At 42.2% G+C, this 22,657-nt stretch overlaps 1 protein-coding gene across 1 annotated transcript in view; it reads left to right on the top strand.

Moving 5' to 3' along the window:
* Nucleotides 1–22,657, top strand: part of LOC126271634 (hatching enzyme 1.2-like) — a 126,000-nt gene that overhangs the window by 16,044 nt on the left and 87,299 nt on the right. The window contains exons 2-4 of the mRNA XM_049974168.1: nt 15,028–15,118; nt 18,018–18,084; nt 18,500–18,603. Coding sequence (XP_049830125.1) covers nt 15,028–15,118; nt 18,018–18,084; nt 18,500–18,603 — 262 coding nt within the window. The remainder of the gene's footprint in view (nt 1–15,027; nt 15,119–18,017; nt 18,085–18,499; nt 18,604–22,657) is intronic.

The raw sequence follows: 22,657 nt of genomic DNA, 5'->3' as shown, positions 1-22,657 counted from the left end.
TAACACTTAACAGATTTAATAATGGTGAATTATGGTGTTTTAACATAAATGGAAAATTGTGTCCTCACTTATTCTCCTGTGTTTTCTCCGATGGATGTCTACCGGTGTCTGTCGTTCGCCAGCCACATACAGACACATTTGATAACAACGTCGCTATAGTTTATATTTCCAAATTTACGGCTCACACGGCGGAAGAGACGAATGCTGCACTAATCCTTTGCCTATATATTGGTACTTATATACTCGCATAGGAGTCGTGCTATGACACATACATGCTGAAGCAACACTCTCAGATGGAAACTTTTTTTAGTGACCCTTTTGCATACATCAAAATAAGTTTTGCATCACCCCGATTCCCAGAACTCCTGAAGATAGACGTTGATTGTAGATATTGTATCACAGGCACAGTCCCTTTGACTGTTCAGAGATGTCACTAAACGCGCCCCAAGATATATAAACAACCATGCATGAGCAGCGCCTATTAGACGGAGGGGGTGCGACAGCCGATCAGTTCCAGTCATTTCACCAGGAAGGAGGTACACGGTTCGTGTTGTCTGTAGTTCAACCATGCCTAGACGGTCAATACTGCGGTTCGATCGCGACCACATTGTTACTTTGTGCCAGGAACAGATCTCAACAAGGGTACTATCCAAGTGTCACGGAGTGAACCAAAGCGATGTTGTTCGGACATGGAGGAGATATAGACAGACAGGCACTGTCGATGACATGCCCTGCTCAGGCTGCCCAAGGGCTACTACTTCTGTGGACGACCGCTACCTACGGATTATGGCTCGGAGGAACCCTGACAACAACGCCACCATATTGAATAACGCTTTTCGTGCAGCCACAGGATGTCGTGTTAGGACTCAAACTGTGCGTAATAGGCTGCATGATGCGCAACTTCATTCCCGACGTCCATAGCGAGGTCCATCTTTTCCACGACGAGACCATTCAGCGCGGTACAGATGAGCCCAACAACATGCCGAATGGACTGCTCAGGATTGGAATCACGTTCTCTTCACCGATGAGTGCCGCATATGCCTTCAACTAGACAATTGTCGGAGACGTGTTTGGAGGCAACTCGGCCTGACTGAACGCCTTAGAGACACTGCCCAGCGATTGCAGAAAGGTAGAGGTCCCCTCCTGTTTTGGGATGGCATTATGTGGGGGCGCCATACGCCGCTGGTGGTCGTGGAAGTCGCCGTAACAGCTGTATGATACGTGAATGCCATCCGCTGACCGATAGTGCAACCATATCGGCAGCATATTGGCGAAGGATTCGTCTTCATGGACGACAATTCGAGCCCCCATCGTGCACATCTTGTGAATGACTTCTTTCAGGATAACGACATCGCTCGACTAGAGTGGCCAGCATGTTCTTTAGACATGAACACAATCGAACATGCCTGGGATAGATTGAAAAGGGCTGTTTATGGACCATATGACCGACCAACCACTCTGAGGGATCTGCACCGAATCGCCATTGAGGAGTGGGGACAATCTGGATCAACAGTGCCTTGATGAACCTGTGGATAGTATGCCATGAATGCATGCATCAATGCAAGAGGACGTGCTACTGGGTATTAGAGGTAGCGGTGTGTACAGCAATCTGGACCACCACCTTTGAAGACCTTTGCTGTTTGGTGGTATAACATGCAATGTGTGTGAGCTGTGCACGGCTCGTGTTCATGCCATTTATTGTTTGTCGTCTTCTTCTATGGCACTGCCACCTCGTTTTCTTATTCCATTTACTGGCGTCACTAACTTCTGCCTTACTTGCCCATGAGTGGCAACAGGAGCACTTATCGATAAGTGCACTGTCGTACCATCTCTGAAGCGACCGATAGTTTTTCCGGGTCGTCGTGTGTCTAGAAGTCAGTTGGAGACGGACCAGAAGTGCAGTCGAACATGGAGCAGTGTCGGGGACAGAGCGCCAGTGAGGTACTGACAGACAGTACTTGCCGACTGATGGGGACACACATGCACTGTCCGACGGAAGGACACTGGAGCAGGAACGACCGTTGGTTGGTCGTACGGTCGGTCGTCTCATCGGCCGACGTGTATTTGGTCTTTAACCGTGTGTGAGGCAGTTGGTCGGTTGGTGCAGTTGGAGTTGGAGGCGCTTCTTGGGAGGGTTACGAAGTTCGTCGCCCACCGATCCTGAACACTTAAGTTGAGTGCTCACTTAACCTACTATCAAGCCCCAATTGCTGTCACATCTCTTCGTTTGATCCTGGTTGTCACTTTCTGGGAGATTCCCGCGAGCAACAATGTGTGTGCATTGAAGTTGGCTAGAATTGCAGCCGTCTTCCTATGTGATGTTTAACTTAATTTAATGCATTCCTTCATTAATGAAGTGTACCAGCGGTATCTTCTGCCTTGTGGCCGTTTGCGTTCCGGTGAACTGCCCTGGTCGTTGACGTAGTTTTTGGCAGTGTATTTTCCTCGTCATGTTGATGTTGTCCAGCAAGGCGTGTAGTTCGACAGCTGAGGTGTTGTTAGTAGTTTTGGGCGTTTTTTCTGACTTGCATGGATTGGGCACCAGTATCCAGAAGTTGTGCTATTGACATCTTGTTGTCGTTTTGCTGGTCGGGTGGAGCAGAACTGATCTTGTTGGTTGGTTCGTCTGCTGGCTTTTTGTTGAGTTGTCTGCCGATTAAGAGGTTGTCGGTCTGGCTGTCTGTCTCACCTAAATGTGCGTTATTGTTACCTTCCCAGTCCGACCCTTGAAACATTCTGAGCGCCGCTCCTTGTGTTTTACATACTGATTGCCTTTTTAGTCTTGATTTCTCTGTGTGACCTTCAGCCGAGTGTTAGCTTATGAAAACTGCAAGGCTTTTCTTCTTAGGCCTTAAGCTGCAAATTTGTTTTCTACATCATGTGTGACCTTCAGCCGAGTTTTAAACTCTCTAAAATTCAAAATACAAAATCGTTGTCTTGCCCTTAATCATAAGATTGTTATTCTTTTGTATGAGGCCTTCAGCCGTGTTTTACACGAAATATTTTAAGATAAGGCCTTCAGCCTTTTCAAATTGAAAGCTCTTCTTCCTAGGCCTTAAGCCGTTAAATTGTTTTGTTGATATGCGGCCTTCATCCAAGTTTTCAACCTATTTAGATTAAACACTGAAAATCTTTGTCTTGGCCTTAAGCCGTAACACTGTTCTTGATTAATATGTGGCCTTCAGCCGAGTTCTATCGAAAAAATTTAAGCTAAGGCTTTCAGCCTATTAATATTGAAGATAAAAAATTTTTTCTAAAGAAGTGAAACATCCTGAAGAACTCCTGTACCTCAATTCCTTGCTTAGGCCTTGTGCCTTGGATTTTCTAAGTGGCCTTCAGCCGATCTAAATTAAATCAAAGGAAGTCTTTCGTTAAAACCTCGTCAGTTTTGATTCTTGTTTATGTGATTGTGCTTATCAACAAATAAAATTTATATGTTGAGTGCAAATGACAGTAACTTATTTTGGCCCCTTTGCACAAATATAACCGCATTCGCTCTGTCCTGCTAGCCCAGGGATTTTAGTGTGGTTTTCGTGAGCAATAAAAAGGGCTGAAATGATGTTTATGCTGATCTCTATTCCAGTTTTCTGTACAGGTTCCGGAACTCTCGGAACCGATGTGATGCAAAACTTTTTTTGATGTGTGTACATCGTGTCTACACCAAACGGCTGGTTCTATTGCTATTCTAAATCTATGTTGCCCTGCAGATGTGGTTCAATCTCGAAAGATCTGCATCCTTTGCACACACTCCGGCCCGGTTCTAAAAGTAATATTGTGGTGCAATATAAAGTTACAGCTGTAATTTGCTTTGAAAATATCTCATAGGAAATGTAATTATAGCTATAACACTATTCTGATGTTAGTAATTGTCTAAAGATAAGTGTTTGATCCCTGCCAGATGTACAACGGCAGTTTTTTCCGTTTGTCAGGAAGCGTTGTAGGAGCGAGAGTTTGGGAGGGTGTGGTTACAGTGTCATTAGAGCAGCCCTCGCTTAAAATGAAGTTACATAGCGATCCCGACTGAAAGGTACAAGAAACTTCAGGTTGTGGATTATCCAGCTTGCGAGTTACCCTTGCATTGTGTGCCAGTTTTTAAAACAGATAAAAACAAAACATTAAGTATTCTGTTAGAATACGAGCAAATATATTGGTATGGAACACAAATATTTGGTAGCAGAATCGCAGGTGACGATATAGTCCGCGATTGGATAAATAGTGGTGTCTGTGAACCTGGATTTGAGTAACTAAATCAAGCGGATGTAGTAAACAAGGCGTATTCAGCAGACGAAGAGAGCGAAGCTGAAGCGACCGAGGGACCAATTGTGTAAATGTGTTCATCTGTTATTAGAGTATGCAGGACAAAATCCGTTTGACTATACCGATGGTCTGACTCTTCGGAAAACGAGGACGATCCGTCGTCAGGAGAAAAAGTGATTGAAAATCAGAAACAGAAACAACTGGACCCTCATTTTCCGAAAGACAGCTTAAAACATGTGGTTTGAAATATAGTGTCAATTTCCGTCTATTAGATCGTAAGTTGGGGGAGACTGGGTGATATCTGACGCGATAAATATTGGACTAGAGTCATTTCTAAACTCGGCTCCTATAGTCGGCTCCTATCACACCATTGATGTGTGAACTGTGGAGGAACGAGATCTGTAACGCGATTTTGAATCAAAAGAAATGTATGTTTCGGAGTGCCAACAAAGTCATCTGTTTCTAGGGAATTTCCAGTTCTTATACTTAGCTTTGGAGTATTGTGTTTTGCTTGATAGTATGTAATATTGCATTTTTATTATACCCTTAGATAAAAGTGACATTATTCTCTACACTGAAAGCTGCGAAAATATCTAACAATAGTAAGAACAATGGGAAAGCGTAAATAACAATGAAACAGTCCGATCTATTATTCAGTAGTTACGTCAGTGTGACACCACAGACGTGCTAATACCAGGGACTTCCTTCATCCACCAAACAATTCACAGATGAACGAACATTCTTCAGCCGACGGCAAATTTAGGCGGCCTCACCACTTCGTTCGCGCAGTTCCTGTTATGAACGAGTTACCAGCGTTTATCAACAAGTAACGTTCCATTGTCGCAGTCGATGCGGGATGTCGCAGTGTGTAGCTATGAATTGAGCGCGAATTAAATTACTGGCACTTCTGTTATATTAGGCAGTCGTCTTTCACTGAGTTGTGTTAGGCCAGTTCAGAACTCTTACTTCACCACGACGCCCTGTTATCAAACTAAAGTTGCTTATTTACTGTGTACATTCTTTTACTGAATGAGTGTTAACTGTTTCTCATCAAGTTGTCAACGTTATTTATAATTTAGTATAATGCTGCCCTGTGACTAGAGAGTTGCAGCTTATAAGCCAGAGGTGTTCACATTACGCCTTTAAACTGGCCATGCTTGCCTGTTAGCCAGGCAGGCAAGCTGCAGCAAGATACCAGCTGAACGTGCAGGCTGCTTCACTCTCGTCCAAGCCGAGCTACGTTCAGCCCAAGCAGGCTAAAGGAGTGTTGTTTACCTGCTCGTCACACGCTGTTTATTTTGTTCGCTTCCGCTGATGTGTTATGAGTAGAATTCGGAAGTTGATTAAAAGTCTTTCTTTACCCGAGTACCACAAGACGAGGCTCATTTAAATACACAGCGTGATTATAATTAAAGTTAAAGTTTCAAAACGCTTTACAAATATCACCACCGGTCATAGCGACGTCAAATTGCAACGGAATATTATCCGAGAAGGAGGAAAACGTTTGTGTCAGAATACGTAAATTGCAACCACTGTCACGCACACGACCCACTGAAGTCGGTATAAACACGCCGGGTACGCGGCTTTTCCTCCTTTCGTGTCTGCGACGTTCACCATGACTGTCTCAATGGAGGATCGCCCTCTGCTTGTAAAGCTGTATTACAAGAATGATGTCTCTGCACACGTCGCTCTGCAGAAGTTCCGGACACTGAAGGCTTTGAAAAAAGGCGTTGGTCCGATGACTGCCGTGGGTTTGGTGAAAATAATTCGGAAATTCGAAAAGACGGGTTCTTTTGGTGTGCAACCTGGTAGACGGAGGAAACGAATTGATTCGACGTCAGTAGAAGCAGTGGCCACAGCAATGCAGGAGTGCGCAAACGTGTAGTGCGTGGAGAATGGTCCGAACATTGGACGTACCCGTGAGCGCGGCGCCTAAAATCCTACGAAACATCCTTCTTTGCTGACCTTTCAAAATTACCCATGTGTACGAGCTGCTTCCTGTTGACCTGCCAGCAAGGGAGACCTTTGCTTTAGAATTTCTTGCTCGCATGGAAGTGGACAATGATTGGCCGTGGAAGATCTTGTGGACAGGACACAGAGTTGTCGAAAATGGGCGACGAAAAATTCACACGCAAATCAATCAGTACCACCTCATGCTGAAAAGGTCACTGTGTGGGGTGCGTTTACGGCATCATTTATCAGAGGGCCATATTTTCTCGAAGAGACAGTTGCTTCTGGTCCTGTTATCTGTAACGTTGCTGGTAACCGCTATGAGTGTCTTCTACGCAACCACGTCATTCCAGCTCCGCAGCAGCGTGAATGTGTAGATGGGATGATTTTTATGCGTATCGTATTCGTCCTTCGAAGTGGCGTTGTCCAGTGCGACCTTTCCTGTTGACTACTGAGGAACTTAACTGGGAAGACGTTGTTTTCCTGCTTCTCGATAACGCCGCAAGGTCACGCATGAGGTAGCTGGAGAGAAGGGTATAAATATGCTGCTGGGGTAATGAGACATCGCATTACCGTCACAGTTTCTTGGAACAGACATGTACACCAACGAAGAAAAGTTAGTTGTGCTTCTAGTGTATTGTGAAAACAGAAGAAATGCTGTTAGAGCAATAAAGCGATATGGAGAGCTGTATCCTGATCGTGAGCGTCCTACGCGCCAGCTTCTTGCACGTATTTGCAAGAAACTACTTGAATCGGGATCATGGAACGCCATACAGAGGACAAGGCAGAAAACTGCAACTGGCGAGGTACATGAAGAGAGCGTTCTAGCGTTGGCACATAACGACGCTACTGTTTTGTCGCGACGTATCACCTCGGAATGTGGTATAAGTCAGAGAAGTGTTCTAAGCATATTGCACCGGCATGATTTCACCCATTTCACCTCTCATTACATCAAGTACTCTTCGGTGTGGACTTCGAACGGCGCCAGGAATTTTGCCGGTTCGTTCTGTAGCGCCTACCGTATGATCCAACGTTTTTCCAACGGGTACTTTTTACTGAAGAACCGATTTTCACCAACCACGGTTATGTGAATTTGCATAATATGCATTACGGGTCAATAGAGTACCCACATTGGCTTCGACAGGGGCAGCATTAGCAACCGTGGAGTGTTAATAAAAAATAGCACAAACATGAAATGTGATGTATTCAAGTATCCCCTGTCCCAGCAATTCACTGTCTAAACATAATCTTTGTATCTGTTATCGTTGGGGAGATAAAAGGGGTGTTATGACTTAGCTGCCTCACCCTGTATATTCCGAATTCTTAATTTCTGCCCAATCACATTTAAATTAGGTTTCTTCATTTTGCTGCTCCCATCGTTATGAAAAAATGAGCTGCAGTGAAACCACCTACGCAAACATATACCTGGCTAGTCATGTTGGATTGATAACGCAACTGTTATCATGTACAACAGGCTGAATGGATCCCGTAAAGCTTGCCAGGCTTGCTTAAACCGCAGTCGGTCCGCTTTAACACCCGTGCTCCAGTAGACATGCGCTCCTGTTTCTCTGTTGAGGCAGGCTGAGCTGCTTTAATGGTTGCGGCAGGGATAGGAGCAGGCAGGCTGGAAGGAGAATTTGTAGATCCCCGGCTGCGAGCACGACACCTCAGTACAGGAACTGTTGTAGGGAGCTCACTTCCCGCTTCCTGCTACCTTTATGTTAGTCACAAAAACTATTTGGTGAATACTACAACGCATTACAATCTCATGTCCGACACAACCCGACAAAGATTTAAACGTTCAAATTCAACTATGGAAAAATGTTAAAAGTAAATGAACGTATATTCTTATGACACTGAGTCTTATAACTTCTTAAATCAATGATCATAGTACTGTTTAGTGTGAAAAATGTTCCAGTAAAATGTTAAGAAAGAAATGTAATTTAAAAAAAGCCCACGTGTCCAGTACAGCCAGCCTTCCGTTAAAGGAGTGGCCTTTCTAATGTGGCATGTAGCATGTTTGGATAACATAGCAAACCAGGGGACCTATGCGAACCTTTCACACATTTATAGTTGTGAATAATGGGAGTGTGTGGAATAAGTGTCGTCTTGGGATAAGAGTAGTTGTGGAAATGAAAAGCAAACATTTTAAAACAAACCGAATGAAGTGAAAAAATAATAATCATTAATCTCTGACACATACTTGTGTATGCAGTTCTATGCATATAATTTTGAACAAAATTGTCTACAGAGAATTACAGTACCTCAGTGTAAACGATATGTGACGTAAGAATGTAATCTTCGTGTTCTGTTTGTTTTTAATTTTCTTCAATGAATAAAAATTGTTAGCTGATTTAGTTACCCTTGAAAAGGCTACATACAATTATTATCTGTGAGCAAAGACGAGATCTGTAAGAATCTCACTCTTTGAAATTTTTGTCCCTGCGACTTGTTCATAGTGATCGCAAATGTTAAAATTAACCTCAAACGCGAAATCGGTATGCAATCTTAGAAGCCGGTTAAAAAACCTTACACAATCATTCCTATACGACTAGTATGCGTTGAGAAAAAAGAGATGTCGTCATATGATAGTAGTTTCCGGCAAAACCATTCGTGTTGTGGATTATGCGAGAAATCTCAGGTCCGCATTAAGCGGCACAGTCGCGAACAGACTAAAAAAATCGATTTTTTTAAAAGTTTTAATCTATGCTCCAATGTTTTGGCTACAAAATGCCGTTTGTTTCATACAAATCTGATTATTAGATTCGGAGTTATTAATTTGTTCGTGAAGCATGGAAACTAGCGCCACGTCCATTTTTGCTGTGTCTTGCGCAGTAGTCAGCATTTGACTATAATACAACAATCATTTATGTTCCACGGATATAAATACTCTTTATTTGGGTTGCAAGAGAGAAGTGTATTCTGATGTTTGCCAGCCTGTCTGTAATGTCGACTATCGTTTGTCAGTTTCTTCATCCTAGTTGTTTACGTTTTGGTGATACAAATGTAATGTATAACGTTTCACAGAAACGTTATAACACAATGGGTAGAATAAGGAAGTTTGGATATAAGCCTAAGTTTCGTGGAAATAAATATGTAAAAATAAACCGCGAAACTGCTAGTTCTGAACAGAGGGCAGAAAATAATATTGAAAGTGAAGTCAGTGCGAGTGTCAGTGCTTCAAGGCTGCCGGTTTTCCAAGTGCCCCTCAAATGCGTGACAATGCAGTATGTAGTATGAACAATGTTTCCGTTGTAACTGACACAAACATTCTGATCTCCATGAGGTTATTACGTGAACTTATCGAAAAACACACAAATTGGAAAAACTGTGGTGGAAACGTTGCTTTGCACGAAGATGCGGTGAAAACCAAGGGAATTGTTTGTAATTTATTTTTGACTTGTTTGGAATGTAGCTGTACTGTCAATACAATGTCATCCCACGTAACAAGAAGCATCTGGTATGAAAACAATATAAGATCAGTGTATGAACTTAGATCTATTGGCAAAGGGCGAAGTGCAGGTGCTGTTCTTTGTGCAGTGATGAACATTCCTCCACCTCCAAGAAAGTTTGATGTTTACAACAAGACTATTGGTGCAGTTGTAGCTGAGGTAAGTGAATCTACAATGTTGAAAGCAGTCAAAGAAGCAGTTCAGTTGAATGATACGAAATCTGACCCAAGGCAAATTTCTGCTGGTTTTGATGGCAGTTGGCAGAAACGTGTGCATACATCCCTAAATGGCATTGTGTCAGCAACTTCTTTTGATACTGGGAAGGTTCTGGATACAAAAGATTATTACTAAGTTCTGTGACATCTGTAGCAAAAATCCCACTATACAACATGTGTGCAAAAAGGTCTATGATGGTTATAGTGGAGGCAATGAAGTGGCTGGTGTTGCTAACATTTTCAAAAGGTCTTTGCATTCAAGAGGTATCCTCTATACAGACTCTCTTGGGGACGGGGACAGTAAGGCTTATCAGAAAGTGGTAGAAGATAAACCTTATGGGCCTAGAGTCAAAATTAATAAACTGGAATGTATATGACATGTACAGAAAAGAATGGGATCACGACTTCTAAAGATATGTAAGGAAAAAAAAGTTAGGTGGTAAAGAGGGCCTGACAAAGGCTGAAATAGACAGGATCCAGACTTATTATGGTATGGCCATTAGAAATAACTGCAACAATGTAGAAGCAATGAGGAGAGCCATATGGGCTATATTCTTTCACAAAATTTCAACAGATGGGGAACCACAACATAACCTTTGCCCATGGGGACCTGACAGCTGGTGTAAATTCAACAACCCAGCTGCATCTTCCAGCTATAAGCACAAACATTCAATTTCAGAAAAAATCCTGCTAGCTGTGAAACCCATTTTCAGAGACCTTAGCCAACAAGAGCTCTTGAAAAAGTGTCTCCATGGAAAAACTCAAAACCCAAATGAAAGTTTGAATTCTGTCATTTGGACAAGGCTACCAAAAACTGTTTTCGTTAGAAAAGAAACACTAAAATTTGGTGTTCATGATGCAGTGATGTGCTTCAATGCTGGTGTGTCAAAGAAGACTGATGTATTAAGACTCTTGGGAACAAAGGATGGTATCAATACTGAAAAGGGACTGAAAAAGATTGACATGGACCGTATCCGTTATGCTGATATTTCTGCAGGAAATGCTACCAATGAGGCCAGGATAGTCAGAAGATCAAAGAAAAGAAGATAAAGATCAAGAAGCGGAGCCACAGTATAGCCTTGGAATGTTTTAAAAGTGTGTCTGTATGACATTGTACATTACTTTCTTGCATGTAAAACTTTAATAGCCCTACCATTTTTCTCAAAACTACATTTTTTGACCTTCTGGTACACTTTTCTCAAAAACTTATGACTGCTACAGACATCAGACTTACAGTATCTCTTGTTAATACAACGATGATTAATTAGATAAAAAATAGACCAGTAGTGATAAAAAGAACAGATTTACAAGCTCTGATGTGTTTAGAAAAGTTTTAATTTTTTGTCTTATAGAACAAAAAAATTATTACTCTTGAAATATATAAAATACATTAACCATTTTTATGTGATTTGAGAATGATGTTTCAGCTGTACACTGTAAAAGTTTCAGGTCTTTATCTCCATTAGTTACTTCAGAAAGTGTACCTGACGTTTGCTCGTTTTGGCATTGATTCCTTAAGGGAGTTCCCTCGCGACTGTGTCCCCTTAATCCGGCTAAGCGGGAGCCCTCTGTGGACGCCACCCAGCGGGAGTGGAGTGCGCCCTCAGTGCGCCGTGATGATGCGAGCCCTGTCACTGTACGGATTGGAAAAAACCGGCCGGTTAATACCGACATCGACATTTTAGTTCTGAATAACCGGATTTTTCTTTATTTGTTTAGTTTCATTTAAAACAGTCTTATTTATACACTGACGGAATAATTCACAGCAGCAAGATGGAGTTCTGCTATACAAACAAACGTTAGTAGGTGCGGTTCTACATCTGAAAGATGATGTCTATTCAGAATTCGCCCCTGTCTCATAAGGGTAGCGATAGTAGCGCCATTGTGAGGATGCACACCAAGTTTGCTATAAATACATGCTGTAACGGTCGTGAACATTACTTACTTTTGAGATTGCCTATGGTGAGTTAGTGCCAGTCAAGAATCCTTTTAAGACAACAAAGATGCCCCGTCAACACGTCACTGAGTTTGAACGAGATCGTGTAATAGCGCTACAAGAAGCTGGATGTTCCTTCTGAGATATTGCAGAAAGACTTGGCAGCAACGTAACTTCTGTACACGGTTGCTGGCACCGGTAGTCACGACATTGTACAGTCGCAGGAAGGCTGGGCTCTGGATGGCCACGCGACACTACCGGCAGGGAAGACCATAGTGTTTGGTGTCTGCTTCTGGAGCATCACACTGCATCTGGAGCAGTAATTTGAGTGACACAACGAACTGTTACAAATCGGTTACTTCAAGGCCAGCTCCGAGCCAGAGGTCTCGTAGCGTGCGTTCCATTGACCCCAAACCACTAACACTTCAGACTTAAATGGTGTCAAGCGAGAGCTCATTGGAACCCAGGGTGGAGAGGTCCGTTGTGTTTGCTGATGAGAACTGGTTCTGCCTCGGTGCGTTGATGGCCATATATTGGTTAGAAGGAGGCCTCTTGACGGACTGCAATCAAACTGTATGTGTGCTAGATACACTGGACATATACCTGGAGTTATTGTCTATGGTGCGATATCGTATGACTACAGGAGCATTCTCGTGGTTGTCTTATACACCGTGACTACAAATTTGTACGTCTGTTTGTTGATTCGACCTGTTGTGCTGCCATTCATGAAAAGCATACCAAGGAGTAATTTCCAACAGGATAACGCTCGTACCCATGCCACTGTTGTAACCCAACATCCTACACACAGTGTCGACATGCTGGTTTGGCATGTTCGATCACGGAGCTGCCTTTAGTTGAGCACGTATGGGACAACTCCAGCGTTGCCCACAAACAGCTCTTAACTGTCCCTGTACTGAGCCGCGAAGTGCAACAGTCATGGAACTCCATCTTACAAATTGATATCTGTCACTTCTTCAACACAATGCACGCTAGTTTGCATGCTTGCATTCAACATTCTACCAGTTACACCAGTTATTAATGAACCAGCATTTCACATTTGCAATGGCTTATCTCGTGCTTAGCTTAAGCTGTGATCTTGCAATGTTAACCGCTCTGTATTACTCGATATTAATTATTTGTCGTTTAAGATGTTCTATGGCTTCTTAATGATTGGTTTCGTATTTGAATGATATTGCTTATGATGAAAGCAGCTGATTTACAAATCAGCTCATTATAGGACGAGTGCTTATGATATACTGGACAGAAAATATGGGCCACTGGATTAATTCATTACTCAAATTTTAACTGTTTCCACATAATTGTTTCAGATAAACGATCTATTTTGATTACTATCTAAAGCGTTCACTTATATTTTTGAAAGAGCATTCTGAATTTTATCATCAAAAAATGAATTGTATTCAAATTCATGTTAAAAAGGAAGTTAATAATTTGACTATAAAACTTTCTTTAAATTCAAAATAATTAAAGAAAACAAAACTGTAGAAGTTGTGCATAAAAGCTTCTTATTTGTCTTCCTTTTCTAGGAAGTGATAAAAGTGTAAGGAAATAAGGTAACAATATTAGTTGAAAACATAAGGATTCATTTATTGTTTATAAAAAAAATAGAAAGTATCTGATGTGCTGCCTGTGTCTAGGTTTGTCTATTTGCAGTCCTTGGAAATGCACAACACTAAAAGTAGAGTTCTCTAGCGTCAGTTTTCATTCTTTAGCAGTGACTCTCCTTAATGCCATTAAGGTGAGTGGTGATTGCATCTGGCTGCCACGCAGCGGACTCGAATGGGATCCTGGCTGGGTCGGAGATTTTCTCCGCTCAGAGATTGGCAGCTGTATTGTCCTCATAGTCATTTTCTCATCATGGATGCGCAAGTCTTCCACTGTAGGGGCAAGTGAAAACACTTGCAACTCGGTGGCTTACTTTCCGAGCTGGGGAGTCGCGGTCATCAATGCTATTCGATCATTTCATTCCGGTATTATAAGAATCGATTTTTGAGCAGAATTTCAAAAAATTTGAGTCGCGAGGAGAATACTGCTGGATTTATTACAGCATTCAAGCCCCGATTACTTGTCGAGAAAGACAACGAACAGTGTGTGGACTAAGCTTTTTTTAAATTTAACTATTTTATTTGACATTTTGATTCGATGTGTCATTAAACTTATAATGCATATGACTGAGGAAGTCTTAGAAATTTTCGGTTATTGTTCGATTTCTACGTCTATTAATGGAAATAATAGCAGTAACAAACCGGAAATTGCTTATTTATGATACTGGTTATTTTGAGCGGTTTTAAGAGTCAGGTTAAACTGGAGATGAAGAAACAGGTTCTAACAACCCTACCACAACAAAGGTCAAAATTTAATAATGTTTGTGGTGTTGCTCACGCTGCTAAATACTGCATTTTCGGGTAACAAAAAAGTTATTATGTGGCAGGTGTCATTAGAGCACAGTTAATAGTGATTCATGTAATAATGAATAAACTAGGCACTCATCTTTTCGTGTTTCCTACGCTGGTCTCGTTGTAAAATCATGGCTGAATCGTCGAAAATCTAGGTGGTGATGATTCCAAGCTCGGATGCAAAGAGGACTACGTTTTATTCTGCGATCAAAAGTTTTATAGATGTGATTCACAAACCATTCTTGAAGATTACACTTTTGCAGGCCAATGGTGATGTAAAAAAGTAATCAGCACTCTGAATTTAAGTTACGCTTCCTTTTTATTTTGTTGCAATATCACGTAACACACAAAACATCACTTCGCAATACAAAACATACTTGAAAACATCTTCCTCACATTTTATAAGCTAACTACAATATGCGTCTTTCCAACATGACGTCCAAGACTTGACTTTCTCAAGGTCCGACTCTCTAACACTCTAACTAACTAATAATCGCTTATGCGCCCAAAAATCAAGAGTTACAAGTACGACAAAGATCATAGTTGCAAAAGAAAGAATACACATAAGAATAATATCATTGCAATATAAACATATCGATGTATCAAAATACCTCCACATTAATGAAATCAAATCTGAATGTTGTCTCAGAAATACGTCAACTACTTTACAGAAACACAGTAGAGTATTGCTGGTATCGAGAGGTTGAGTTGAGGTGCCGTAATGGTTACGTAATTGGAGTACCATTACAAGGTATAACCTAAAACCGGTTGTCTTGACGATAACCGGCGCCCCTGTGTTGCAGGCCGCTGCCGTGCCCGTGGCTGGCGCTCTCCCTGTTGGCCGCCGCCGCCACAGCCGCCGCCTTCGACCTGCCGCTCGGCGTTCCCGACCAGGTCAGTCGCACCGGCCTCCACACCTTCCTGCCAGGCAGCTTGTTGCTAAAAAGTATCGCCCTAAGTAATCCAGCATTCACGCACCACGAGGTGCTATACTGAAGACACCGAAAGCCCACATAAATCTATTCTGTTTCTCTACTTACTCTGCACGACACGTAGAGTTCTTATCTTCTTCATCAAACTCACTTTAAATTTGAATTATTGTTTCCGGTCTTATAGAGGACTCACATTTCTGCAGTCCCCGTCTCAAAGATTCCAATACCTCACTACCTCATACATCCTGGTATCATTAGCCCAGCGGTTTCCGCTGTCGTTACCTTGTAAATTGTCTGTTTCTCCTTAGATATTAACACATTTGACATGTCCAACAGAACAGATACCACTGGTGCTACAGCGGCCATATAGAACAAACTATTAAGAGAAATTAGGACATTCGGCCGTCTAGAAGCACTGAAATGAATCAATGGTGAAGGCTGAAAATTTTTGCCGGACCGGGCTTCAAGCCCAGCTGCTCTGCTTCCCTAGAACGGTCAGCTTAACCGTCTCGGTCATCTAGACACGCTTCCGGTCTGACGAAGCTCTGAATCTGTCACGTGCTAGTAGCCCCCTTATCCTTTAGCATCACTGCACGACTGCTTGCAGCATTCGCTAAGTCCCGCAGGGGTTCTGAATATTCTGAATATACACTACTGGCCATTAAAATTGCTACACCACGAAGATCACGTGCTACAGACGTGAAATTTAACCGACAGGGAGAAGATGCTGTGATATGCAAATGGTTAGCTTTTCAGAGCATTCACACAATGTTGGCGCCAGTGGCGACACCTACAACGTGCTGACATGAGAAAAGTATCCAACCGATTTCTCATACACAAACAGCAGTTGACCGGCATTGCCCGGTGAAACGTTGTTGTGATGCCTCGAGTAAGGAGGAGAAATGCGTACCATCACGTTTCCGACTTTGATAAAGGTCGGATTGTAGCCTATCGCGATTGCGGTTTATCGTATCGCGACATTGCTGCTCGCGTTGGTCGAGATCCAATGACTGTTAGCAGAATATGGAATCGGTGGGTTCAGGAGGGTAATACGGAACGCCGTGCTGGATCCCAACAGCCTCATATCACTTGCAGTCGAGATGACAGGCATCTTATCCGCATGGCTGTAACAGATCGTGCAGCCATGTCTCGATCCCTGAGTCAACAGATGGGTCCCGCAGACAACAACCATCTGCACGAAGAGTTCGACGATGTTTGCAGTAGCATGGACTATCAGCTCGGAGACAATGGCTGCGGTTACCCTTGACGCTGCATCACAGACAGGAGCACCTGCGATGGTGTACTCAACGACGAATCTGGGTGCACGAATGGCGAAACGTAATTTATTTCTGTTTACAGCATCATGATGGTCGCATCCGTGTTTGGCGACATCGCGGTGAACGCACATTGGAAGCGTGTATTCGTCATCGCCATACTGGCGTATCACCGGGCGTGATGGTATGGGTGCCATTGGTTACACGTCTCGGTCACCTTTTGTTCGCATTGACGGCACTTTGAACAGAGGACGTTACATTTCAGATGTATTACGCCCGTGTCTCTACCCTTCATTCGATCCTACATTTCAGCAGAATAATGCACGACCGCATGTTGCAGGTCCTGTACGGGTCTTTCTGGATACAGAAAATGTTCGAAAATGATTTCTCACGATCTAAGCACCCAAACTGCTTGAAAATGTAATCATATGTCAGTTCTAGTATAATATATTTTTTCAATGAATTCCTGGTTATCATCTGCATTTCTTCTTGGTGTAGCAATTTTAATGGCCAGTAGTGTAAAAAAATGTTGTTGAGGTTGTTTCACTAGAATATTTTTGTAAGAACTTGGAATCAGGGTTTTGACACTTATTGCGCTCTATGCTTGTTGTGTAGCACACCACGTACAATAGACGTGAAGCACAGAGCTGAAACTGACGTAGTCTGGTTCCTCCCGCAGTTTCTCTGGTGAACTGGTATCCCGGTTGCACTCTTTAGGCCTACCATGCCTGTCTTGGCAAATGCGCGGACGTTCTATAATAACATAGGAACAGTTAAAACATTCACGACACAGATGATACAATTCGCAAACATTGGTTCATTACGTTACTTCCTAAGCAAGATTAAGATGATGTTGCGGCCACTGGAAGGACAGCTGGGAAAGGAAATAAAACAGACATCCAGGATTGGCCAGGAATACCATTGTAAAACTACTGCAGGCTACTACCCAATTAGCGTCCTGTCTGTTACTTAAAACAAAGAGTATTTATAGAAAGAATGAAAGTTTCAATGTTTAATTCAGGTTTTATTCGAAAAGAGTTCATTCGTAACGTGAAAAAAAGGGATGTTGTATAAAAAATTTAAAAAAAATCAATAGAGGTGTATCATATAGGGCTAGAAAACATAACTGCCACAAAGAAAAAAAGGTAAAATTTAAAATAAACACACAACGAAAAAATATCAAAAATCGCTTCGGTACTTCGTCAAGCTCATATAAAACGTGTTTCTGTTATTCACAAATAGCTCTCACACTTATAAATAATTAGAGAAAACTTTTGCCTTTAATCGTGATGAAAAAACAATAATGATTATACAGGTGTTTTAATGTTTTGCACTTACATCAAAAGTAATTGGTTTGGTTATATAAAAGTGGAGAAGTTACACGATCAAGTTTCTCTCTCATACATTCACTTACGTTTCTTTCTCTGGCAATGCTAGCAATACTACCATTAATCCTACCATTTACTACATCGTCTATGTTCTCTACCAAAAATACCGAACCATAGTTGTGGTAGAGCGCCACTCTAGCCAGGGCCCGTCACCTGTGAGCAGACATGTTGATCGGTGCGCCTGTTGTGTGTGTTGCAGGAAGTAGACGAGCCAGGGGAACCCATCTCTGACGAGGAGTTCGCGCTGTCTGCCACCTCTGCCGAAGGTGCGTGCCGGTACTTCAGCCACTTTAGAAGAACACACAGTCATATAAGTATTTTTCCTTTTCATACTCCGTTGTACATCGGAGGAAACAAATTTTAGCATTCCTTGCTCTCTGATTTGCAGGTTGCAGATGTAAATTGTGATGTTTCAAAATTATACATCTGTGATAATTCAAGTGTGTATTTACAGACATTTCAGTGTTATTTGAGAGTGGTACGTCAAACACGTAAGCTTGAAAGGTCACCTCCCATCAAAAGAATTTTTTTGCAGTTGGTGACATAATTTATTTCATTAAGTTTGCCTAGAACATTTCGAAATGGCATGGTATACTCCTGGCTTGGTGCTACCTCGCTGCCTGTGCCGCCCTTGGAGTTTGGAGCCAGTAGCGCGATGTGCTATGTTGTGTCGTGTTACAGCGCTGCTGCAGCCGCCACTGGACGACGGCTCCCCGGACCCCATCCTTGCTGCGGGGCTCTTCGAGGGCGACATCGCTGGGGTCTCCCCGGAGGACGTTCTAGAGGTGAGTGGGCTTCGACACAGCATACCGCGAACTGTCGATTGGAAGTCCAGCACTGTATCCGAGCTAAAACTCGTTGCCTGTGAACATACCAGGTATAAAAGATGGTTATAGATTAACTTCTTGTTGACATGCGTTGGTTAGAGACATTGAGAGATTTGTCACAGAAATAACCGTGCCCTTTTTTCTTTTTGCATTGATTTGTTTCTTTTTCATTGTTTCCATTTTTTTATTTGCTGCTGTGAGTTGCTCTCTTGAGAATCTACTGCAGTTAGAAGACTTGCAAACAAGAGGGAAATCTCTCCTTACGAAGCACAATAAATCCGAATGTATTACTGTTTATTTAAAAGACTCTGAAAAGTGGGGTTTTGGCTGTCTCATTCTAGCTTCCACTGTACCTTCAAGAACGTTTCCAAAAATTTTAGCATGCGAACATACTCGAGGTTTTTTCAGCATGCAACGCACCTCAGACTCCCTCAAGCTCCCCTAAGCATAACTCACTCACATCCAGCAGCACATCGCTGTTAAGTCGCTCATACCCATCCACTCCCAGTCGCCCTTTCTCTCTCACTCTTTCAGCCTAGCTCGTTGTCGTTGTCTCTTTGTGTCTCTCTGTTATTGTCTCCTGTGTTATAGCCACAGTCCGCTACGTTCTGTGTTACTATTAGTTGTTCTCTATATCTATATAAAACATACATGCAACTCTTAGATCGACGTCTGACAGAAATAAGTCAAAGTCTGGTGACAGTCGAACATTTTTCCAAGTCCAGCAATGCTCAAAATATTTATGATTCCAACTGCAGTTGGAATATTTCCATGTCCCAAGACCTAGCAATTATCAGAATTCCTTCAAGTCAAAAGAGAGCTGAAAATATTGCAAAGTCCAAGACTATGCAACTGGCAGAAGTTTTTTTACACCTTACGTGACAGTTTCACCAATCATTCCACAAACTAACATGCCTGCCTACAACCGAGTCCAGCCTTCTCAAGAGTTGTAACGTGGGTACTTATTCTAGGATTGAGAACAACTGTGTAAGTTGAAATGACATGTTCAATGTCGCAATTTTAGCACAAAAAATACATGCTTTACGCAGTTTTCAATTTGACAACATAAAAACAATTGTCAGGATAACGCATCTCGCCGATATCAAACAGTGAAATAATCCTAAATACAACAATATTAAATATTAACTCTCAGAAAGAATATTAATCCTAAACAGAACAATATTAGAGTTTAATTAGAAGTTTTTTTACAAAATTGTTCCTGCACATACATTGTCATGTTGGTCAGTACTACGATAATCTTCCGATTCCGGTTCATAGTTCATTACTATTTAGGATGACAATCAAGTCTACGGTGGATGGTTAGTTATGTGACAAACTGAGCGAAAGACAACCCAAAGCCACTTGAGTTTATAGTGGACGCAAGCTGGTGAACCAACAAAGTTTATGCATGTGCATGCGGTATTTACCTTAAGCTGCGACGAGCTGCCGTCTGCTAGGCTGCTCTCTTCTTCTGAAATTCTTATAAAACTAATCAAACCTTTGCTGAACTTTCCAGCAGAAACTTTCCCTATGTTTCTTGTTACGCCAGAAAACATGTACTCAGCCCTCGTCTTTGTAGGTGGCGATATGCACGCACATGGTTGGAGCAGGCTGCATGTTACAGTGCCCTCTCAGTTCTCACAAGAACAATTAATGCTCCATTCTGCACTTAACTTTAGTTCAGAGAAGAGTCCCTGAAAAATTCTCTCTTGTCTTACTCATGGCCGAACTGCCTCTCCCTCTTGGGTTCATTCGTTCTTCACGTTCATGGCCTTTTTCGACCTATAGGAGCGTTCCTCTTATTTTTTGGAAACTCTCTCTACCAATCGCAATGTTCCTTCTATTAAACTGCGTCGAAACTCCAGTGTTTTTTTATACTAGTGCGTTTCGGCCAATCGGACGTTTTGTGCCCATTCTAGACGTCTAAAGTACATTGACCTTCACATGTGTCACATGTGATCCGAATGCGTCACTGGTTTTGTTCATATCCCTTTGGAATTCTGAAATGCAGCTTTCTAAAGCTTTTTTTCTGTCCCTCTGTAGACGTGCCGCTACATGCATTTCTCCTGCCAGAGTCACCTCGTTGGGTCGTTGACTTTCCACCTGCCACCCCTTTAAGTGGTTTCTGTGGTAACTCCTGTGGTGTGCCTTCTCTTCTGCCTTTGTCCCTCTGGCTTTCAAACTAAATCGCCTCACACTGCTTGTTGCACCTGCTGCTCCAAGACATGCATTATATAGGAACAGTATGTTAATTAGCGGTGATTGTCATCCCTTTTTGTATTACATACTGATAGGCAAATTTACTCATAACTGCTGAATTACATTAGGTGTCATATTCACCTTCTCGTTGCGATGTATATAGCTCTCATGTAAGGTACGAATCTTTCATTTATTCTGCCACCTTACAGAGTTTCTCTCTCCTACTTATGGTCACAGTGACAATTTTTCAGTGCCATTCAATGTATATGTTGCTTTACGACATAAAATTATTTCAGTTTACTTGTATGTTATACAAATCAATTTACAGGGCTATTCATTCAACATCTCATGATGTGTATATAACGTCCCTATTGTTAATATTTTAGTGTAATGCGTACGTTATTGATATTACGAATGGCAACATAAAATATTGCACAAAGGCAGGTAGCTTAGTAATACGAGGGTCAGTCAAAAAGTAATGCCTCCTATTTTTTTTCTACGTTTAATTGTCAGGAAATTTAAATGCAATTACATAGGTTGAAAACCACAACATTGAGGATTATTTTGTCATTTTTCAATGTAATCTCCGCCCATCTCTACAGTTTTGATCCATCTTTGAACAAGGGCATGTATCCCAGCACGGTAAAAATCACAGCTCTGCTTCCTAAGCCATTGACGCACGGATGTTTTGACGGTCTCCTCATCTTCAAAATGAATCCCACGATGAGCTTCTTTTAGTGGCCCGAACAGATGGAAGTCTGATGGTGCCAGGTCAGGGCTGTATGGGGGATGAGGCAAAACTTCCCATCCAATTTTGACAATCTCGTCAGAGGTGTGACGACTGGTGTGTGGTCTTGCATTGTGATGCAAAAGATGAACATCTGCCATTGATTTTGTTGGGCAAACTTGCTGAAGACGTGCTTTACGTTTTTTGAGGGTTGTGACGTATTGAACAGAATTTATTGTGCATCCCTGCTCCAAAAAATCAACCAGAATCACACCCTCTGTATCCCAGAAAACTGTTGCCGTAACTTTCCCTGCCGATCGCACAGTTTTGAATCTTTTCTTCCTCGGCGAGCTTGTGTGACGCCACTCCATTGACTGCCTCTTTGATTCGGGTTCAAAAAAATGCACCCATGTTTCGTCCCCGGTCACAATTTTTTTCAGAAACTCATCTCCCTCCAAACGGAAGCGCTGCAAGTGTTGGGAGGCTATTGTTTTCCTTGCCTCTTTATTCTGATCGGTTAACATTCTTGGAACCCAAACTTTTGAGTACCCCAATTGTTTAATAATCGTGATCACACTGCCTTTACTAAGAGAAATAATGCGACACACTTCATCTGCAGTCACCCGACGGTCACCACGAATGATGTCATCAACTTGCTGAATGTTGTGTGGAGTCACTGCACTCACCGGCCTGCCGCTCCGCTTTTCGTCAGTCAACGGTGTTTGTCCTTCAGCTTCTTTACAACGACGAAACCATCGTCTAACAGTGCTGACATCCACTGTCACAACACCATACACCTTCTTCAGTCTTTCATGAATGCGTATGGGCGTTTCACCTTCTGCATTCAAGAATTCAATCACACAACGCTGTCTCAAACGAACATCGATGTCGGCCATCTTACAAACTTCTGCTGTGCTGCCACCTGTTGACACAGAAAGTTACTACTGGAGTGGATTGCAGAAGAAGGTTTGAGGAATGGCGCCAAATTCAAATTTTTCACTTAACTTAATTTTTTTAAGTAGAAAAAAATGGGAGGCATTACTTTTTGACCGACCCTCGTAGTATGAAGGAATTATTTTCTCTTGT

This window comes from Schistocerca gregaria, chromosome 1 (genome assembly GCF_023897955.1).
Source record: "Schistocerca gregaria isolate iqSchGreg1 chromosome 1, iqSchGreg1.2, whole genome shotgun sequence".
Lineage (NCBI taxonomy): Eukaryota > Metazoa > Arthropoda > Insecta > Orthoptera > Acrididae > Schistocerca > Schistocerca gregaria.
This window is presented reverse-complemented; position numbering and strand designations above follow the sequence as displayed.